Source organism: Pelodiscus sinensis, chromosome 4, assembly GCF_052426305.1.
Source record: "Pelodiscus sinensis isolate ZL-2025 chromosome 4, ASM5242630v1, whole genome shotgun sequence".
NCBI lineage: Eukaryota > Metazoa > Chordata > Testudines > Trionychidae > Pelodiscus > Pelodiscus sinensis.
The window spans coordinates 113,248,110-113,268,908 of NC_143055.1; the positions used below are offsets into that span (position 1 = coordinate 113,248,110).

The following is a 20,799-nucleotide window of genomic DNA, read 5'->3' on the forward strand; positions in this document are numbered from 1 at the left end:
ACATACATTCAGCCGCTGCTGAAACTGACCGCCAGTTCTGACTTACATACAGAATCAACTTAAGAACCCCAAGCGTCCCCAAGTCAGTTGCTGCTGAAATTGATCAGCAGCTGATTCCAGGAAGCCCGGGGCAGAGCAACTCTGCCTCGGGCTTCCTGTAGCCCCCCCCCTCACTGCCCGAGCCTTCCCCCCCCCCCCCCCCCCCCCCCGCGGCTCTGCAGACCAGGGAGACACAGAGAAAGCCCCAGAGTACACGGGCGGCAGGACCGCGAGGTCCCGCAGTCCGTGTACTCTGGGGCAGCCCCGTTCGTAACTGCGGATCCGACATAAGTCCGGGACTGCCTGTACCCTGTGGGAAGCTTAGGTTCCATGATCAAGAACCAATACAAGGTTCCCTTTCTTCTGTTAAATCTGCATAAGCCATGGAGATGCGTTTTTTTCCTTCCACATAGTGGAGTAGAGGAATTGAATGAACACAATGATCAGTATGTCAAGTTTTGGATTAATGGAATAAATTGCTTTATCTACGTTTCTAACCTCAACAGTTTTAGCTGTAGAAGTTGGAAGTGGGGGGACCTCATAGGAAAAACTTGGGAGAAGGAAAATGAAACTCATCCTTTTTGCCTTCATGAAGATCTAGTCTGTGTGTTTCAGGGAAAGCAGGTGAAAATAAGACCACTTGGTATCCCCTCTTTTAGATGACTTTGTAATCTTGAAGGAAAGTTTCAGGTTTAAGACTCCCATTTTCTGTTTGGTTACTCACTATTAAAGATAAGAATTTTTTTCAATGTGTTTAAATAATTTCCCTTTTAAGCATGTTGAACAGAAACATAACATATTCCTTATATTAAGGGTTATGTGATGTGTGTTTTTAAGGCTTCTTTGCATATATAATTTTCCTGGCAAGTACATGATTCCTTTTCACTAAATACCAAGGTTTGCTGGTCTTGGGACCACTAGACTTGTGAATACTGTGTGTGCATGTCTATAGGTGTATATATTTCTTTTCCAGCTAATACCTCAAACTTTGTGATAGTTTAATATTGTACCACTGTAAATTTGCACAGAACAGGGCTTCCATTAGGCATTACAACTATCCATCCAAATTTGAGGGTTCTGGTGTAACTAATCTTTAAATACTTTTTCCCCCAATATGTGGGTAAACATTCTCATTAGAGTCCGTTTTTAAAAGAAAATGATAGCCTTTTGCGCTTCCCAGAAATCTGAAATCTCACAAAGTAAAAGCATTTCTCAACTTAAACTGGGGAAGGTAGTTAGAAATGGCTTACATTTCAAATGACGTTTCTGAACTTGCTGCTGGCATTGGCTGTATGGTCAGTTGTGAAACTGACATTTGGAGAATGTAAAATCATGGAAAGCTTTAAAAATCTCAAGGAATTTAAATGTTTGTTCTTTAGACTTTTAAAAAGCAGTGCAATATGGGAAATGTGATTAGGCTTTGCAAATCATGTTCAATACACCTAATAATGTAATGGAAGCCTTGCAAAGGAAATCTGGTGAGATGAAGGTGGTATCTTAACAAAATTCTTATTTTGTTTTGTCTAACTCTATGGCATTTCCAAGATGTAAAGGTTAAGTTTAAAGAGACTTGTCTTATTTATAATATCTAATGTAATATTAGACATATCAAAATAAAATTATTTTCAGTGTGTAAATGTGCAAACATCTTATTATTTACATGTTAAAGAAAACTTTAACTATTCATTCTAGTTTTAAATTCAGAGGCTTGTGTTTTATTTATGCTCAGCTCATGTAGATACTGAACTAAGAATAGGCACATATTTGATCTTATAAGATAAATTATTTCTTTTTAAGACAAAGTTATCTAGCTACTAAAATATTTCATCTTAAATTCTTATGTATTTGGAAAATATTGCTGGTTTGTTTTATAAATTAAGACTTTTCTGCACAGCCATTAATTACCATAAGGAAAACTGCCTACTTTCAATAAACGTGTTTTCCTTTCCCCTGAAAAAAACAACTTTCAGTCATAAAGTGTATAGTATCATGAGCTTTTGTGGTCACAACCCACTTCTTCGGATGTCTGAAGAAGTGGGTTGTGTGCACAGAAGCTCATGATACTATATATATAATTTTTTAGTCTCCAAGGGTATGTCTACACTAGTTTTTTTTTCTAAAAAACTTCAATTACATCCACACTGCAATCGCGTTCTTTTGGGAAAAAAATCGAAAGAACTGAGAGGTTTTTCCGACATTGGTTAACCTCTTTCTACAAGGAAGAAACCTTTTTTCGAAAGAGCTCTTTCGGAAAAAAGCGTGTGGGGACAGGAAAGAGGGAGTTCTTTTGATTTTAATAGGGTCCATATTTTACCCCTAATCCTGCTCATTAGTTATGCATTTGTTACACAGGGACCTGGGTCGTCAGCATCTGGGACCTTAGTGTCTAAAGCCATGTGCCTCTACAGCTTGAGCTAAAACCCAACTCTCTCTCAGCTAAGGCTGTAGAGCAGCCTTCATTCTCATTTGTCCGTTGTTCTCAGTGCTTCTGGGTTACATGTATGTCTGAGTTTAACGTTAAAAATGGCATATGATTTATTATGGTTCTACATGTATCCTTTCTTTATAAGTAACAATGTTCCTCTTCAAATTAGAAAAATAAATAAGTAGCACAAGCACATATGTACCCCTCATCCCTTACAATTTTATATTAGATCCCAACCTGGATTTAATATACTGTATGTCTACAGTTTATATAATTAAGACACATAAGCTACTTTATTTAAAAATGAGTGAACAGCAGTGATAATGAAAATGAGCTACTCAGAAAAGTGGTGTACAAATAGAGTTCGCTATTTTGGGGAGATTTTTTTTAAAAAAAAAATCTTCCTGGGAACGATCATGTAAACAGCAAAAGTCTGAACTTATCAGAAATGACAGGCTCAAACAAACTCCATTTGGATATTCTGTTCTTGAGTACTAAAAGAAGAAAATGACTTAAATCTTGCTGAGAAATTCATAAACTGATAGTAAACTTCCACTCTTGTCCTGATAATCAGATAAAAATTAAGTAAACTGCATCATGCATTAGGTTTCGGTAGGTCCTTCATTCTGTGATTTTTTGCACCATTACAAAAGTTACAGGGAAAAAGGATGCACTCTGAAAAATATCACCATCTTCCTCCCCAAGATTCATCTGATGAAGTGGGTTTTATTCAGGAAAGTTCATGAGCCTATGTATTTTTGAGTGGTCCCCAACCTTTTGGGGCTGCCAGGCACCTGGGGGTGGGGCCATTCACATACCGGGCACCCAAGCCGCCCAAACGCTGCACTACCGGGGCCGGCGCTGCTCCTGTGCCATGTGCCCAGGGGCAGACATGCCCAGGAGTCGGCAGCACCCATGCGCCGCGCACCTGGGGCCGGCACCACTCCTGTGCCGCGTGCCCAGGGGCAGGGACGCCCATACACTGTGTGCCCGGGGCCAGCACAGCCTATGCACTGTGCGTCTGGGGGCGGAGCCGCCCATGTGCTTCGCGCCCGGGGCTGGCACTGCCCCTTTGCCATGTGTCCGGGGGCGGGGCCAGCCCCAATCACTTATTGGGCACACTGTGCTGGGGAGCACTGCGTTGGAAACCACTGCTCTAAGCCCTGGTCTACACTAAGGAGTTACTTTGAAATAACTCCCCATATTTCAAAGTAATAAGCGGAGCGTCCACATTACCAAGCCTATTATTTCAAAATAACAAGCTGGGTATTTTGAAATCTGTACTCCTACTTTCCATACGGAGAATACTTATTTTGAAATATTTCAAAATAACTAACTACTCCCCAGAGTAATTTGAAGTAAGTATTTCCCAGTACTTCCTAGGGCTCTAAGACGAGGTAGCGTATCTACAACAATGGAGCCTGCCTCGGATTAATTTTGAGGCTCCTGTGTGGTCGGGGACATGCTATTTTGATTGTTATTTTTGGAGTTACTTTTAATTATTTTGAAATTTCCTACTGTGGACATTAGGGATGTTAAGTTGTGATTAATTAGCTAAATGAGTAGTCAATGGAATTTCCAATGCCTACTCCATTAGTCAATAATGAGGGGGGCGCTTGCTACCCCTGCTGCAATTCTGCATTTTAAATGCAGTGAGCTCTTACTATATTTAAAATGCAGAGCCGTAGCAGTCCCAGGGCTGGCATGAGCCAAGACTGCTTAGTCCTGGCTCGTGCTGGTAGGGTTGCCAGGTGTCTGGTATTCACCTGGACAGTCTTGTATTTTCTCCTCCTGCCTGGTAAAAAAAAAAATTCAGACTATTAGACACCTGAGATGTCTAGTATTCTCTGAATTTTTCCCTGGCCAGGAGGCAAAAATGCTGGGCACATGGCAATCTTACAAACACTCAGTGCCTGGCCTCCCACTCCCTCGCATCCCCCTAGCTCCCAACACCCCTAGCCCCTCTGACTTCAGCCCCCATGCTTACCTGGTTCCCCAAGGCTGCTGGCACAAAATAGCTACTGGCCAAAAGACCTAAGGGAAGCAATCTTCCCCTTGGGTCTTAGTGCTCAACCACTTCCCTGTTTCTATCCATGCACTCACCCTTAAAGGGGACATGCTGTTTTTTGGCTTAAGTCCTTGGAGTCTTTTTTTGGGGGGGTTGGGGGAGCCAGCAGCTTTGGTTTCCCCTCACTTTCCCCTCTCTTCTCCCCCCCCACAGAATTTTTTCCTGGTGGGTTTTTTGGGGGGGGGAGGAGGGTTGGTATTTTTGTTTCAATCATCTTGCAACCCTATGTGCTGGCCCCGGAAGCTACCCCTGGTGTGGCTCTGCAAGTTCTTACTACAAAGGCAGAGCCCGTAGCAGGGGTAGCTTCGGTGTGAGCCAGAACTAAGCACACTCTTCCCTACCCTTATGCAGCACCGAGACTCAGCTTTTAGGCATGTTCCTCACAGCACCAAGGGAAGAAGCAGAGTCATCTTGATTACCCACAAACACAGGTCATGTAATCTTTGTCACTGGAGATATTTAAGGGTGGGTTGAATACACATCTATCAGAGCCTGGCTAGACTAGGGTTTCCCAACCTGTGGTCGGGACCCAAATATGGGTCACCAAGTCTTCCTCACTTGTGGAAATGGATCCCCATCTGGAAAAGGTTGGGAACCGCTGGCCTAGAGACGATGCTGGGCCCTGAGGCAGGGGCCTGGACACTCTCCAGCCAGGTCCCTTCCAGTCCTAATGGTCTCTGGTTCCAGCCCTAGCAGACAGGCCCCCCGCACTGCCCCGCCCCCTTAGCAAGATCCCTGCAGCACCAGCACCGCCGGCTTTGCGATGCCTGACAACCAGGGCTGGGCGTAGCTACGGAGCATGCTCAACAGCGCGAGCTCCGCAACAGGGTGCGCGCGCGCCTCTGGACGCCTCCAGGGCCCGGCCGCGGCTCAACGAAGTGCAGTCACATGATCGCCTCCGCACCCTCTGCGTTGGGGCGGAAGCGGGCAAAGACGCCGCCGTGGTTGCGCGCTCCCACTCGCGTGGCCCTGTCACGGCTCTCACGGTCGGGCATGCTCCGTAGCTACACGGGAGACCGAGCTGACGCTACAGCCGGAAGTGACGCCGGCAGGGGTGTGTGGGGCGGGAGGTCTGTGATTGTTTCGTGCGTGGGGCATCACGTGATCGAGGGCTAAAGGAGAAGCGGCCGCTCGCTGCCTGGGCTGTTGTTGCGGGGGATCCCGGAAGCGACCAGGGTAAGGGAGCAGGGGGGCTGTAGCTAGTGTTATTGTAGGGCCTACTGTATTGATTCCTCCCTCTATGCGGTGCGGGGAGTCGAGCGATAGGGGCCCGCTCGGGCCCGCCTCCCCCCAGCGCCGCCACAGCCCACGGCGCGGCCCCTTTCTCGCTAGCCCCCCCCTCGCCGTGCGGGAACGCCCGGGCTTGAGCGTCTCCCGGCCCCCCGTAGGGTCAGGTAACCCTGGCCCAGCCTGACCGGTGTCTGTCCCGTCTGTGCTAGAAACCTGCAGGGAGGGGACCTTCCAGCCTGCTCTGGAAACCTGGCCCGGGTCTCTGCTGCCCCGTAGCCAGGCTGCCTTCGGCCCGTTACTGCTTCTGCTGCTCTTAGAGGATACAGACAACGATTGATCTCAGTCCCTCTAGCAACCCTTTTCTACCAGCCCCCACCCTCTTTTTCTGTCAACAGCCCCAAGCTCCTTGTGTGTGTTTTTTTTTTTTTTAAATCTTTCCTCATAGAACAGATTTTCCTCACCTGTCCCTCCTTTTTTCCTCATGTAAGATTGTCAGTGCTTTTGCGGAAATACTATGCTGCTCCCGTTCAGGCAAAAGTCTTTTTCCAAACAACTTTTGCGCAAAAGGGCCAGTGTAGACAGCAGAGATTTATTTTCCGCAAAAAAGCCCCAATCGTGAAAATGGCGATCGGGGCTTTTTTGAGGAAAAGCATGTCTAGATTGGCAAGACGCTTTTCCGCGAAAGCACTTTTTGCGGAAAAGCGCCCGTGGCCAATCTAGATACGCTTCTCCGAAAATGCTTTTAACAGAAAATTTTTCCGTTAAAAGCGTTTCCGGAAAATCATGCCAGTGTAGACGTAGCCAGAGAGAATATCAAGAAATAATGTATACTTACCTTAACCTCACACTCATTCCCCCCCCCTTTTTTTTTTTAGCGCCCAATCCCTGAAGCTAGATTTGCACTACAAACCTACATTGGCATAAAAATGTAGCTCAGGGGTATGAAAAATCCACATCCCTATGCCATGCAGTTGTCCTCTTAGCATATGCACATCATGCTTCAGGTGGCATGTGACCAGGATTAATCACCAGATTTGGTCTATTGGTTGGCACATTCACTAACCTGGCTTGGTTCAAATACTGAAGGGGATTCTGATCCTTAACCCCCATCCCACGTGATGCAGTTATAACAACCTAACTCTTGGTGCTGTCTGATAGTGCTGTCTGAGAGCTTCTCCTGTGAACATAGCTACTGCTTTTTATGGAAGTGGATTAACTTTGTGGACTGGAGAAGCTCTCCTGTCAGCATAGTAGGACCTTAACCTAAAATACTACATCTGGACAGTTGTGCCATTGTAGCTTTTTAAATGTAGACTTGCCCTGAGACTCTATCTTATTTATGCAGCTTTTGATCCATGATTGCCCCTGGGACTACTTTTGAGGAAGGCCCTCTGGAGAAGGGCTTGTGTGCATCTTGTAAGACATTTTCTTTTAAGAGCAGTTCAATGCCCAGAACTCGCTCTCTTGGGCAGGTGCCTTGGGCATTATATTCTTCACGTTGGCAGAGGAAGGAAAGCTAGGGAATGCTAGAAATTAATAGGGATGTTGCTCCCTCCTTAATTTTATGTGAGACTAAACAAAAAAAGAGAAAGAGAGCAGATAAAAGCTTATGTGCATGACTATTGTTGGCTCTTATTTTTCAGGAACTTTGACAGTACATCTGATTTATTTAAAAAGTTTCAAAACATGGCCGATGTAAGTATTTTGCAAATATGCTACCTGCCCTAAAAAGCTTACTTTACAGACCCATCCTATATGCTGATCCATATGGGCGTGCCTTTATGAAGCCTCACTCAGTGCAGTGGAACTGACTTATGGCAGTAAAGCTATGCGTGAGTTATGGGGTTGCCAGATGGTTTAACCAAAAATACTGACGACCATCCCCCTCCCCCCCCCCCAAAAAAAAAACAGAGGAAAAAATTCTGTTGGTGGGGAAAAAAGGGGGGCGGCAGGGGAGACCAAAGTTGTTGAGCAAAAAAAGGGGGGGGGGCCCTGAGAGTTAAGCGCAAAAAAACAAAAAAACCCTGCATGGTCCCTTTAAGAACAGGGGCTGGGCTCTGCCTCTCTTAACAGGCTGCAGGTATAGCAGCAGAGTGAGGGCCACAGCAACAGCAGCTTTTGCTGAGTATGCTCAGTTGCATAACACATGCTCAGTACGCCCTAGGTATGACTTTCTGAGAGGCAGCTGTTTGCGACGCTACTTCGGCCATCTTCTCTGCCTTTTCTCCCTGCTTTGGACCAGACAGCTTCCCTGCAGAATGAGGTATTCGGTGGGGGAAGCAGGCAGGCTGGGCCTGGTTGCTTAGGGTTGCCAGGTGTCCCTTATTTTCGCCCCCTGGCCGGGAAAAAAATCAGAAAATACCTGACATTTTAGGTGTCTGGTATCTTCTGAATTTTTTTACCAGACAGGAGGCGAAAATACCTGATTGTCTGGGTCAATACTGGACACCTAGAAACCCTAATGAGCTAAAGTATTTGTAGGACTAAGTCCTTAGACATCTATAAACACTTTGAAAGGAAAATAGGCCTTCACTGTCTGAGAATGACGTTTCAAAAGCTTCAGGGGGTAGCCTACTTAGTCTGTACAGGATAAACTTAAACAACAAATAATTTGTTAGTCTTTAAAGTGCTACCAGAAAATGTAGATGGTATCATGAGATTTCTTGGGCACAATCCACTTCTTCAGATGACCAGAGTGTTGGATGTCCAGAACTAAATGACATGATTATGCAAAAGGAGGGAGAATCTGCTCTTTGGTCAGTAACATGTGAAATAATTATAGCTGGAAGATGCTAAAACAAAGTTCAGATGTGCTGGGACATGCATTTGTTTCAGCAAATGTATTCAGATGTTCAAAACGCTATGTAGTTAGTGTGTTAGCATGAAAGGTTATATTTAAAACACTTCGGGAGAAGTGTGAAATGCAATAGTGTGCTTGCTGCCATTTCACTTAAATGTACTTTGGTTGGTTAACAAACTATGTACATTCTCAGAGCTTCTGAAATGATTAACAGAATTAAATGAATAAGTAATATAAGTTCTATATATATGCAAATTCTGGAACACTGGCTATTTTTATATAAAAGTACCAAAGAAGGTGTTTGGGGGTTTTGGTTAGATTATAATTAAAAAATGTGTCTCAGTACAGTTTTTAAAAAATACTTGGTGGTAGGAAGAAACAGGAAGTTTTAAAAAATGACATGAATAGTTTCTATTGTGATAAAATTGAGACTGTTTTATACATATTTTGAAAATAAAACATATTTCATAACTTTGTTTTTTTCTTTATAGGACCTGAAAAGGTTTCTGTACAAAAAATTACCAAGGTAACCTAATTATCATGCTACAGTATTCACTTTGTACTGTGTGCTGTTTTACAATTAATGTATGATAACATTTATTTGGATTTTAATGGACTTCAGTGAAAGTAATCCAACAGATTGTCCATACTGTCTGGATATTTTTTTTAAATGATATATTTAAATTTATAGGTTCCTATTGTCCAGGGGTGGGCAATAATTTTTGGCAGGGGGCCATTTCAAGATTTTGGAAAGTGGTCAAGGGCCACACTTTTCTGTGGAGGGGTGCAAGGTCTAGGATGAAGATTGGGCACAGGCGGGCGCATGGGGTAAGGGACATGGGTGCAGGAGACAGTGTGAGGTCTGAGAGGAAGTTTGGGCAAAGGAGGAGGTTGTGACCTGGGTCAGGGAATAGGGCTCTTGGGTCAGTGAGGTGGTTTGGGTGCAAGAGAGGATTCTGGCCTAGGACAGAGGCACTAGGAGAGAACGCAAAGTCTGGGAAAGAGCTGTGACCTGGGAGAAGAGGATACACACTACAGATGGTGTAGGTGGTGACTTGGGGCAGGGGATTGGGGTGCAGGATCTGGGAGGCTGTATGGGTGCAGGAGAGGATTCTGGCCTGGGGGAGGGGTGAAGCAGGGTGGGGTACAGGCTCTGGGAGGCAGTTATGGCCTGGGGCAGGGGGGTGCAGTGTGTTTGGATGGTGACCTGAGGGAGGGAGTTGGGGTGCAGGACGGGCAGGGTGCCAGAGGCAGGCTCTGCCTGGGAGGTGCTTTTTTAAGCCTTCAGCACTCCCAAGGCAGGCTGGACTCCCTGCCTGCTGAAGCCCCAAATCACTTACAACTGCAGGCTGCAAACCCCACATGTGTCTCAGCTCCAGGATAGGGAAGAAATTTGCGCTGCTCCCATCTGCCAGGTCAATCTCTCAGATCTTATTGGCTAGTTGTTTCTGGCCACTAGGAGCTGAGAGATTGGCTGGGGTCAGTTCCTATTGACCAGTAATTTCTGGTCAATCGGAGCTGAAGATTGGGCTGGGGGTGAGGAGATTGCAGGAAGCCTCCCCCTCCCTGCAGAGTAGAGAGATGCATGGAGTGAACTTGAAGCTGTGTGCCTGAGGGTCCCGGCAGGGGCAGTCCGCAGCCGGATCCAGTGGCTTGCAAGGCCAGATTCAGCCCCCTGGCTGTATTTTGCCCAGTCCTGCTATAGTCTGAACAATGTTTATCTGGCTGCAAAAATCTATCCTTTGTTAACCCATCTTCTAATAAGACACTTATCTTGAAACTTAGTACATTGTATTTTTGAGTGAATTAAAAGTCAGTTTAAAAAAAACCTATCCATCTCTCCATTCCAAAAGAAGGACAATATTCTTCATTTTAAGGGAATAGTGTTTTAAAAAGGCTCTTGTTACTGGAATAACTCCTGTATTCAAGCAACACGTCCTACTGTCTTTCTGGAGACTTGGCAATTCTTGGTAGTTTCCAGTTTCTCAGTACCGTAAGTAGCTAGGCTAGGTCAGTCATTAGCACCATTAAATCATTGTGCTCTGGAACTGCGTGCAAATACCGTGAAAACTGCACTTCCTGGAATAGCAGTTCCTTTTCTGAAGCTGCAGGACCTCCAGACCTTCCAATATCATTCTGCTTGAACTTCTAATAACTGTCTGCCTTTGGTCCCTTGGGTGATCACATAACAAAAAGCTAGTTTAATGGTGGGCGCTTTTTGCACATCTCTCCTTGCTACTTCCCACTTTGGTATGTGTTTGCTGAATAAAAATGAACTGTGCTGCTAGCATGTCAGCTTGGTAAAAACAACACTTTGTTTTCTCTAGTGTTGAAGGTCTTCATGCTATTTTAGTGTCAGACCGAGATGGTGTGCCTGTTATCAAAGGTAAATCATAAGTCTGATTGTACATCTTCTGTATAATAATAGACATTTTTAATTGAAAGACAAAAACTGGCTTCCTAATAGAGACAGGACTCTCTTCCTCCTGTCTTTAGTTTACTGTAAATATTAGAGGTTGATCTAAGCATTAAGTCAAACATGCTGAAATTTGGGATGTTTTAACAAGGATTTATTGGACACTAAGTTATCTCTCTTGAGAGCATTCTCTATCTAGGTATATGCAGCGTGTTTAAAACCATAGTCTGTAGGCACGTCATGTCATATCCTCTGTGAAGAGAGTTGGAATCATGTAATGCGTTCATACCATAAAGCTGCACTCATATTAGTAGACAATGCCAGGATTGCTTTAGCAGTAGTTTCATCCTAAGACTGATATGGCCAAATGCTACCCACTGATAAATGCAGCCATTTGCTGTTGACTTAATTCTGAACGTGTTTGTCTTGGGGGCTATGCTATCCTTACCTTACTTTTGATCAGTAACATGAGATGTCTTGTGCTATGGGCACAATGGCGGAAGTTAAGAATCCAAAGATTCAAGTTTCTGTAGATGGTTTTTGGGTCCCATCTCATTTACGGACGCTCAATAGGAGTTTCATATATAAGTGAACCTGAAGGCAGACCTATGACATGAACATGATCTGGGTGAAATGGACTGGGTCTTGCATGCTCCTGGAAGTGAGACAATCAAACACAACAGCATCAGCACAGATCATGGTGCAGCAAACCAGTGTATAGAAAATAAACGATCCTCAGGACATTAGGAAAGCTGGCTGGTGAAGTGGTGATGAAGCTATACAGAGTTATAAAGAGCTATACATGCATCTTCCAAAGCACATCAGATGAGATTCATTTTTGAGGGAAAGTGGGAAGCAGGTAAGAGCAGTTTTATATGGATGACATCTGATCTAGTTTACTGTTGCCTGATCCATATGTACAAAGATCTTCTACCAATGTAAAATATGTTTTGTTCCAGTTGCCAATGATAATGCTCCAGAGCATGCACTTAGACCTGGTTTCTTGTCCACTTTTGCACTTGCGACAGACCAGGGCAGCAAACTAGGGCTTTCAAAAAACAAAAGTATCATCTGTTACTACAACACATACCAGGTAAGAGATTTCAATGTTGTCTTGATCTATCTATTGGCCAGAATTATTCCTACCTGACTTAAAAAACAAACAAACAAACCCAACTCTCTATCCTGACTTTTCAAAGAGGTTTGATTAAATTTAAATATGTATTTTTTTTCCTAAAATACAAGAATAGCTTGTTATACTGATTTGTTTGTAATATGGATCGAAAGAAGCTTTTATTTCCTAGCATGAGTAAATGAGTTACTGGTTCAGGGCAGTACTTGAAGATCACTGTGTTCTCCAGCAGATGGTGCCTGTTGCAAATCCCTAATATCTACATGTCCTTGTTCTAAATTTGTATTTGTTGCTGGCAATTCAAAAATAATTCTTTTGGGGGAAAATGTTCGTGTTTTATATACATACGATCAGGAATAGTGTCTGGGCAAGGAAATTTACAAAACAGTTCAGTTTATAAAATTGATATTTTAACCTTATGTCTACTGAAATTCATCATCTTTCAACAATTTCACACTCCTGAGTTCTCTGTGGACTGATGAGCAGAATTTACAGAAAGGTGCTAATTCAAACAAATGAAAAAAAGCTTGTTCAAACTTGCCATGCTCAGCTTTGTTTGATGGAAACTATGTAAAAAAGGAGCTGTTTGACCCTGAATGCGTTGGCTTGACATTCTTTTGACACTATTAACTTATGCTCAGTAGTTCTCATTTCTTCAGGGCAATATCTCCTTCCTGGAATATTTTTTTAAATTGTGTATTAAGAGAAAGGAAATAACACGTACAGTATGCTACAGTTTTTAAATTGGCTCAGTTTCACAAAGTGTAATGAAAGATTTTTTTTTAATTGTATCCTTTGGTATATATGGTTGTGACTATTTTCTTCCACTATTTGATCTGAGGAAGTAGGTCTGGCCCACGAAAGCTCATCATCTAATAAACTATCTTGTTAGCCTTTAAAGTGCTACATTGTCCTGCATTTTGCTTCAACAAAGTGTAAGATACTGCATAGCTCTGTGTGCCACAAAATGGGATTGCTATCTCTCTGCTAGCACCTTTTAGTGCTGAATCTTTAATACCTATTCCCAGTTGTTATTCCTATTCAGAATTTAAATTGATGGGACCAGTTGCATAAATAAGGGCTGCAGGGTTGGTTAGGGAATGAGTGTAGCAGGTTTTACATTGTTGTTCTGACAAGTCATCTATTGATTTGTTTTGTTTTGTTTTGTTTTGTTTTTTGTTTTTGAGGATCCTTTGTTTGTTTTTTAAGGTGGTCCAGTTCAATCGGTTACCTTTGGTAGTAAGTTTCATTGCTAGCAGCAATGCCAATACCGGTACGTTTTCATTTCCTAAGCTGCAATGATATTTTAAATGACTAGAGTGAGATTTTTTTTTCAATAAGACTTAAAATAATGTATTTAGAAAAATGAAAAGCTGAATTCAGTGTTCATTACAAAATTTGAATATTGTCTTGTCACCAGCAACCAGTATGGAACCTTTATAAAAGGTATTGAGGCTGATGGGGAGGGGTGGGGAGGGGGGGGAATATTTTCAGTACAATTTTCAAAACTTCCTAAATCCCAAAGGAGGCTAATATTTGAAACTTTTGAAAACAGGGCTTTGGGTACTTTCTTAAAAGTAATTAATTTTTACCCATATTCAAATTAATGCATTACCTTAAACAGGATATGAACCTCACTTATTTGTAATATACATTGGTAATGACCCCACAATACAAACTAGTTGGCAATCTTTCTTCTCTCTGTGCCACAAAAGGTGAACCAATCACAGCAACAAAAGCCTCTACGCTATTCCATCCTCCAGGCTTGACAATGTATCTTACCTTCTTTTTTGCCCGGGTGCCACTTCAAAAAATGTTTAAGTAGCCCCAGGCCACCTGGGAAGGGGCGGGGCCTGAACCAGAAGGGGCGGGGCTACCCCACCCCCAGACCATGATTGGTTTTGGGGTGGGGGAACCCCTTTGCCCCCCCTTCCCACTAGGTACTCATGCCCTGGAAGAAGCTTGGCACACTCCCCCACCCTCAGGCTACTAAGGGCCTGGGAGCATGAGAAGCTTCCTCCCGTACTGTGAGGAGCACTTCAGAGCACCTTGTGCTCCTGGCAGGGTGGGAGGAGGCTTCATGTGCTCCCCTCGGCCCTAATTGGTATGGGGGCAGGGGAGCAACAGGGCCTCCACGGACCAGATCCACCTGCTTGGTGGTCTGGATCCGTCCCGCGGAGGCCCTTTTGCCCACCCCTGTGCTAAGGTCTGCAAGGAAGATACTGTCTTGTCATGTCTTCAACATGTCTTGAGCAACTTAGCAAATTAGTGCTTAATAATGCATTAACCTTATTATCACTAGTAGTAACAAAGAGTCTGCAGCTCAGATGTTGCCTCTGTTAACCTGTCTCAAAATTATGCCCTTCAGTTATGCAGAACCCTGAGTTTGGCACTTCAGTGTGTCCCCCTGGCGCTCTGCTTGTTCCAGAGAGGATCCTCTGTTGTAGAGTTGTTCTGACTTTGAAACATACGAATGCTGCCACTAGTCCCCAGAGCCTGCATGGTGTAGAGGGGATGCAGCAGGTGCCAGTAAAGAGCAAGAATGCGCTTCCATAGGCTTTGTTCGTGTTCTAGGGACTTTCCTGCCATGTTTTGCTCTTATCTGATCCCCCATCCGTGCTTTGGAAAGGCAGAGACCAGAAGGGCACTTACATTGCAGTGTCAACTGCTGTCTCTAGCTCTCATATGCTGCTTCCTTGTAGTGTGAGAAACTGAAGTCAAAACAATTTCGTTTTAGCAAACGCTTTCTTGTTTGACTGCTTTGGAGAGAGCCTTAATGGATGTTATGTAGTGTAACCATTTTGTATCTCTTCTCTTTATCATTCCAGGACTGATCGTCAGCTTAGAGAAGGAGCTTGCCCCCTTGTTTGAAGAGTTGAGGCAGGTTGTAGAAGTTTCTTAACCTTGATGTATCTTCACAGTGCAGCATCTCTTCACTATCCAGTGGGGCAAACTGATTCAATAATTCTCAGCCTATGAGAGGAAATGCCACTTATTGTACTAAATAAGAATACATTTGTACATAGTGCTGAATCTGCAGTGAGATACTAATGTGTTAGAGAGAGACTCTTTGGCCACACATCTTGTATTGTGCACTACTGGAGAGACCACCAAATGGCTCCAGTGGACCCACTTATGAAGGATCAGGCTTAATAGAATTGACCAGAGTCTGCATTCTGTTGCTCCTGATAAGCGATCCCGTTTTCTTGCCATTCAGAATACAAAACGTTAAGTAGGATTTACCCTCTCACTAGCCACTACATAGTGGGGGAACAGAATTAATTTTCATGGTCCTGTAATGAACCCTTCATTACATGTGCTAAGAAAAAGAGGAAATTTGTTTGCAGTCATAGCAGTACAATCAATAATTATCCCATATTTTAAATTTTTCTGATGCTGATTCAAAGGAATACTACTAATCTGAATGTGGGTTTCCTTGGTATAGGAGCAGGATGCTGGTGTTTCTATAGAAGTTACTGCTTCAAGCCTTTTCCTTATTACTGAGTACAAGTTGCCCAATCAGTGTTGCACTTTCTTATATTTCTTTTGTACAGTGTAGGTGTGAGACCCAGGTTTGTCTTTTGTTGTGGTATTTGTGCATAAGTTAAAGGTAACATTTCATCTGCTTATTTATCTTTAGGTTTTCCTAAGCAGATGTCTAAATAAAACAGTATTTTTAAAAATGTAGTCCAATCTGTTTTTTTAATATCTTCTAAAATATTGCTGGTAAACCTACTTTTCCATGCAGATAACTATTTCCCTTGTTGCTATGTAAATGTACAACTTGGGGAATTTATGTGCTGAAAAGTAAACTGTAAAACTCATTTAGGTCTCATGATTTGAATTTCTACATTTTTATTAAAAAATTGAATTATTTGCTGTCAAAATGTCAAACTATACATGTGTGTATGGGATTTTGGAAGTAAAAAACCCTTTGGAGCCATATAATGCCTTTTCTAAGGCAAAACTTCATATTTTGGTATAGGATTTGTGATTTTAAAATAGATGGTACTGATTTCCCTTGGCAACCGTTACTAGAACTCCATTTCAAATTGGGGATGGGCTGAGGGGGGATGTTTCTGCCTCAAAAAAACCAAACACAACAGAAGAATACTACCTTACCATTCAGACCTTGAATCCCTCAGCCCACTGCCCCTCCAGTTACCTGAGCAGAAAAAAAACAGGCTTTGCAGAATATTTCTAAACTGATCACATTTGGGCTCTAACGTATAGAACTGTTAAATCTGCAATTGAAGAACCTTTATAGAGGATGCTTTTGCCAGCTGCCTTCTTTAAGGCTCTCATATTAAGAGGCTTCAACTAGTGCTGATTGTAACTGCAGAAGTATCACATAGAAGAAGCAGTTTTTCAGCTAGTCGAGTCTCAAAACATCTGCATTTTTTAATACAAGGCAACACTTCAAATTCCACCTAGAAATGAATCAGCCATTGTAAGACCCTGATCAACCACTATAACATCCTGTGTGAAGCTTCACTTGAAAAGCAGTAAGCTGTATTCTAACCTGGCTTCAGTTTGTGTGTGAGAAAATACTACATTTTGTTTCCAATATTCTGCAATACGGCCTTTTCTCATGGGACAGAACTCTACTTGGGAAATCCTATGTGGACTCAAGTCATCTCACCATTAGAGAGATGTGTATACTGTTGACTCCACTCAGCTCTGTTGCAGTTATCTTGTAAACCATTCAATTCATTTAAAAGCTCTCCTCATCAGAGGTGGCATTGTTAAATAATTTATTGGGAGGAATAAAGGATAGAACTAATTACCTTATAAAACTTTGCATGTTGGCACCATTCTACTAACTTTCTTGACTGCAGGCATCTTAAATTTAAGTTTAAAAAGAGAATCTTTTAATAGTTTAGTAAAACTCTATTTATTGGGGCACTTTAAAATATTTTTACAAAAACATTCAACAAATACTGTGAACATCTAAGTTAAAACAAAATACTACTCCTGTAATTACACTCTGGACCCTTCCTCTATCATAAGAGAGTCTCTTGTTTTTCCAGGCTTAGGGTATATCTAGACTGCAAGGATCTATCAGAAAAAGATATGCAAAATGCGCTCCGCAGAAGAGGCTTTTCTGACATTTGGCCCATCTAGACTGAGCCAAATTTTGGAGGAAAAAACCCTCTTTCAAAAGCTTCCTTCTTCCTCGTGGAATGAGAAATACAGGGGCTTCCGAAAGAGCACGTTTGTTCTTCTGCCAAAAAAAAGTGGAAGAGCAAACAGGTTCCCTGGACAGAGTTTTTTCGGGATACCTCTGGTATCCAGAAAACCCCCTGCAGTCTAGCCATACCCCTAGATGCCTCTCTTCACACAGTAAAGGCAACTTAGAAAATTAAAGTACTCAGGGTACAAGCTTTATTTTAAAAATGCCAAAGCAGTTTATAAGGTGGGACAACATAGCATGGTCTTGTGTAATGTAAAACTTTCGCTTGACTTGTACCTGCCCAAAAATCTGATATTTCAGAACAAATGCATGAGCCCTGCTTTCTTTGTCTGGATAGCTGCTTGATGCTTTACAATTCATTTCAGAATGTAACTTATCTCTTAGCTCCTTGCCCTGTCCCCTAAGACACACAAACCTAATGAACTAAAATGAATAGCTTCTGCTTGTAAGCTCTCAATACTAACCAAGGAAAGATAATTACAAGCAGATACCTCTAGCAGAAACATGTAAAAAATTAACTATCTTCATTGGGGTAAGGGAAGGGTACCTGCCTCTGCTAGATTTCCACTAAGCATCTATAGGAACCAAGAGCTCTGCTGGCTGTAGAACCGCAATGGAAAACCTACACGAGTAGCCCTCCTTCATCTCAGTGGGCCACAAGATTGTTGTAACCAACAGGGTCCCATGGGTTAGGGTAGTTTTGCCAACTGCACTTCTGTAGCTGGAATTTGAAGGTTTTGCCAATTTGAGCCATAGCAGTGCTTTGACAGATGGAGTGCACAACTCTTCCAGTCAGTGTTGTGTGCAATGCCCTTCACATGCCCTTGCTTTACATGTATCATTTTAGTAATACAAGTAGGAAAAAAAATCAGAAATCAGCAGACTCTGGTAACACTGGGTCTGCACAAGACTCTGAGGGGGTAGGGAATAACATTTTCTTTCCCATATGGCAGATTCATTTTAAAGAGACTATGCTGTATATATGCTTAATATTTTATTTTTAATCAAATCGTTCCTAGGAACTAACCAAGAACAGGGGGCCACATTGTGCCAGAGGCACTGTTGGGCTGCAGGTTGCCCACCACTGCTATAGAGCATTCTCTCCTCATTCCATTGGATCGTATGACTATTCCTTTATGAGTGTACTAGGAATGGAGAAACTGGGGTTCAAATGCCTTGTGCCCTTATCACCCCAGTATATCAGCAAGGATATTTTCAATATAGTACATTCCTGAGAGATACATTCTATTTATTTTACAGAAAGAGAGGCTATCTCACACACAGTTGTCAAAATGGAGGACATGCTAGTATCTTTCATCATAATCAAGTATCACCCACTTTGACACTGGACTTTAAAAATAATAATTTTATATTTTCCATGTAAAAGGGACTCACATAAATTACAAAAATATACTCTAGTCAGTTTCACAGCAACATGGGAAAAAATCTATTTTGGAGACAATATTCTAAGATTTAAACCCTTAAACCACAATGCAAAAGAAATATTTAAGGTTTCCAGTATAAAGCTGATGTCACATGAATAGGTTAAACCCTGTAGAACGGCTGTTGCTAGAAGTTAGTTATTTATTACATATGTTCAATGATGCTAGCCTGAGAGTGCTTTACTACTATACTTTCAAATACTGAACATTTTTGTGATGCGTAAGTGAACAGACAAGGTGGCACACTTAAATATACATTAGGAATGTGGCTGGATAAGGAACCAGTATCACTGGGATGCAACAGTTTTCATGGATAACATTTCACATTCTGAAAGTGTCCAGCTAGTATTAATCCTGTCTATGATGCAAGTAGGGAGATGTTCCCTGTAGATAATGCATGTGCTGGAGCTGCCCTCATGTGAAATGACGCTTTTAAATGCTGAAGATTGAATCTTGCTGAGGAAATGTCATTGGTACAATAACTACAGAGTAGAGGTGGCTTCACGCTGGTCCTGTTGTTTTCTTATTTGTGACTGAAACAAAAGACAATCTATTATTTATTCATGTATGATGTGACTAGTTAAAAAGAAACATAAAAGAAAAAGAAAAATTGGTCAAATAGATAAAATAGTAGCTGCTGGTTTTTGAGCAAGTTAGATTTACAACTCATTGCTCTGCCCTCTTGATTCTCATCTGATCACCCAGTGTATGCTGTCTGTGTTGTCCTGTATTAGCTCCAGTCAAGGTAAAAATGTGCAGGGACCATGTTGCTTTGTGTTCTGTACAAGACTATGAATACAGAAGGCACCCAAGGAAAACAATAGTGTAGAATATGCACATTCAAAATGCTTACCCAGTTTTGTGTGTGTATCTCTTTAATACAATTATGTCAAACTAAAGAGCCAGTATAATCGGTTTGCCTGGTTGGGTATTTCCAGACATGTAGGGGAATTCCAACAAACAAGATCCTGGGAGAAAAACCTAACATTTCCTTCCCACATGGCAGACTCATTTTAAAGGGACTATGCTGTAAGTATACCATAATATTTTATTATCAATCAAATAGTTCCTAGGAACTAACCAAGAACAGGGGGCCATATTGTACCAGAGGGCACTGTTCAAGAACAGAATAGTAGACAAGGCCTGCATCAAAGAGTCTGCAGTCTAAATAAGCAAGATAGACAAAGGGGATTGACCATGTAAGCAGAAGGATCAATGTAATGCCAAATGTCTAATGTACTTACTGTAATGCCATGTATAACACATAAAAAGCAAAGTGAACACCACTCTGAAACATGTGAGGCTGACAATGTTTTATACATACAGTGGAATAGATTCTGAGCATGCAGTTCTCACTGAAGCCAACAGAAGCTGCATGTTAATCTTTGAAGGTTCAAACTGACTCATTGAAATTTGAATGGGAGAAATATAAAAAATATTGCGAGGGAGCAATAATTTCTCCATTTATTCACAGTGTTGCCAACCCCAACCAGTCAAAAATCGTGAGTTAAGTCCCTAAAATCATAAAAAAAATTTTTAAAAAAACTGGGGTTCTTTTTATTTTTCTTCTAATTTTTTTGGCTATTGGGTTTCATGTTTTAAAGTTTTTCTCTGCTCCCATGATGGCTAGCAAGACACTTCTATTCCCATGGAAACAGATTTTCATATAACAGCATGATGCCTGGTACATAAGAAAAACATGGGGAATCATAAAATTAATGATAAAACCATGGATGACAAGCTGTTGGAGATAACTGTTTAGTGTTTTACTTTGAGCCCTTTTGACTAGAGCGTTTTTACAAATAAAATTGCTAAGTGTACACACTATGGCTACGTCTACACTGGCCCCTTTTCCGAAAGGGGCATGTTAATTTCACAGGTCGTAATAGGGAAATCCGCGGGGGATTTAAATATCCCCCGCGGCATTTAAATAAAAATGTCCGCCGCTTTTTTCCGGCTTTTAGAAAAGCCGGAAAAGAGCGTCTACACTGGCCCCGATCCTCCGGAAAAAAGCCCTTTTCCGGAGGATCTCTTATTCCTACTTTAAAAGTAG

General features: G+C 42.2%; 2 protein-coding genes across 5 annotated transcripts in view; one reads left to right on the plus strand and one right to left on the minus strand.

The window, feature by feature from the left end:
• Positions 1-5,430: 5,430 nt before the first annotated feature.
• On the plus strand, positions 5,431-15,592 carry LAMTOR3 (late endosomal/lysosomal adaptor, MAPK and MTOR activator 3). The gene is made up of 7 exons (XM_006133782.5): positions 5,431-5,708; positions 7,406-7,457; positions 9,054-9,088; positions 10,890-10,948; positions 11,938-12,071; positions 13,320-13,383; positions 14,939-15,592. The coding sequence occupies exons 2-7, from the start codon at positions 7,449-7,451 to the stop codon at positions 15,010-15,012; spliced, it is 375 nt and encodes a 124-aa protein (XP_006133844.1). The 5' UTR covers positions 5,431-5,708; positions 7,406-7,448; the 3' UTR covers positions 15,013-15,592.
• DAPP1 (dual adaptor of phosphotyrosine and 3-phosphoinositides 1) overlaps positions 15,496-20,799 on the minus strand; it is a 54,751-nt gene continuing 49,447 nt past the window's right edge. For all 4 annotated transcript variants that reach the window (XM_089778061.1, XM_089778060.1, XM_006133781.5 and 1 more), the window contains one exon: positions 15,496-19,279. In XM_089778061.1, coding sequence (XP_089634187.1) covers positions 19,229-19,279 — 51 coding nt within the window. In that variant the 3' untranslated portion in view covers positions 15,496-19,228. The remainder of the gene's footprint in view (positions 19,280-20,799) is intronic.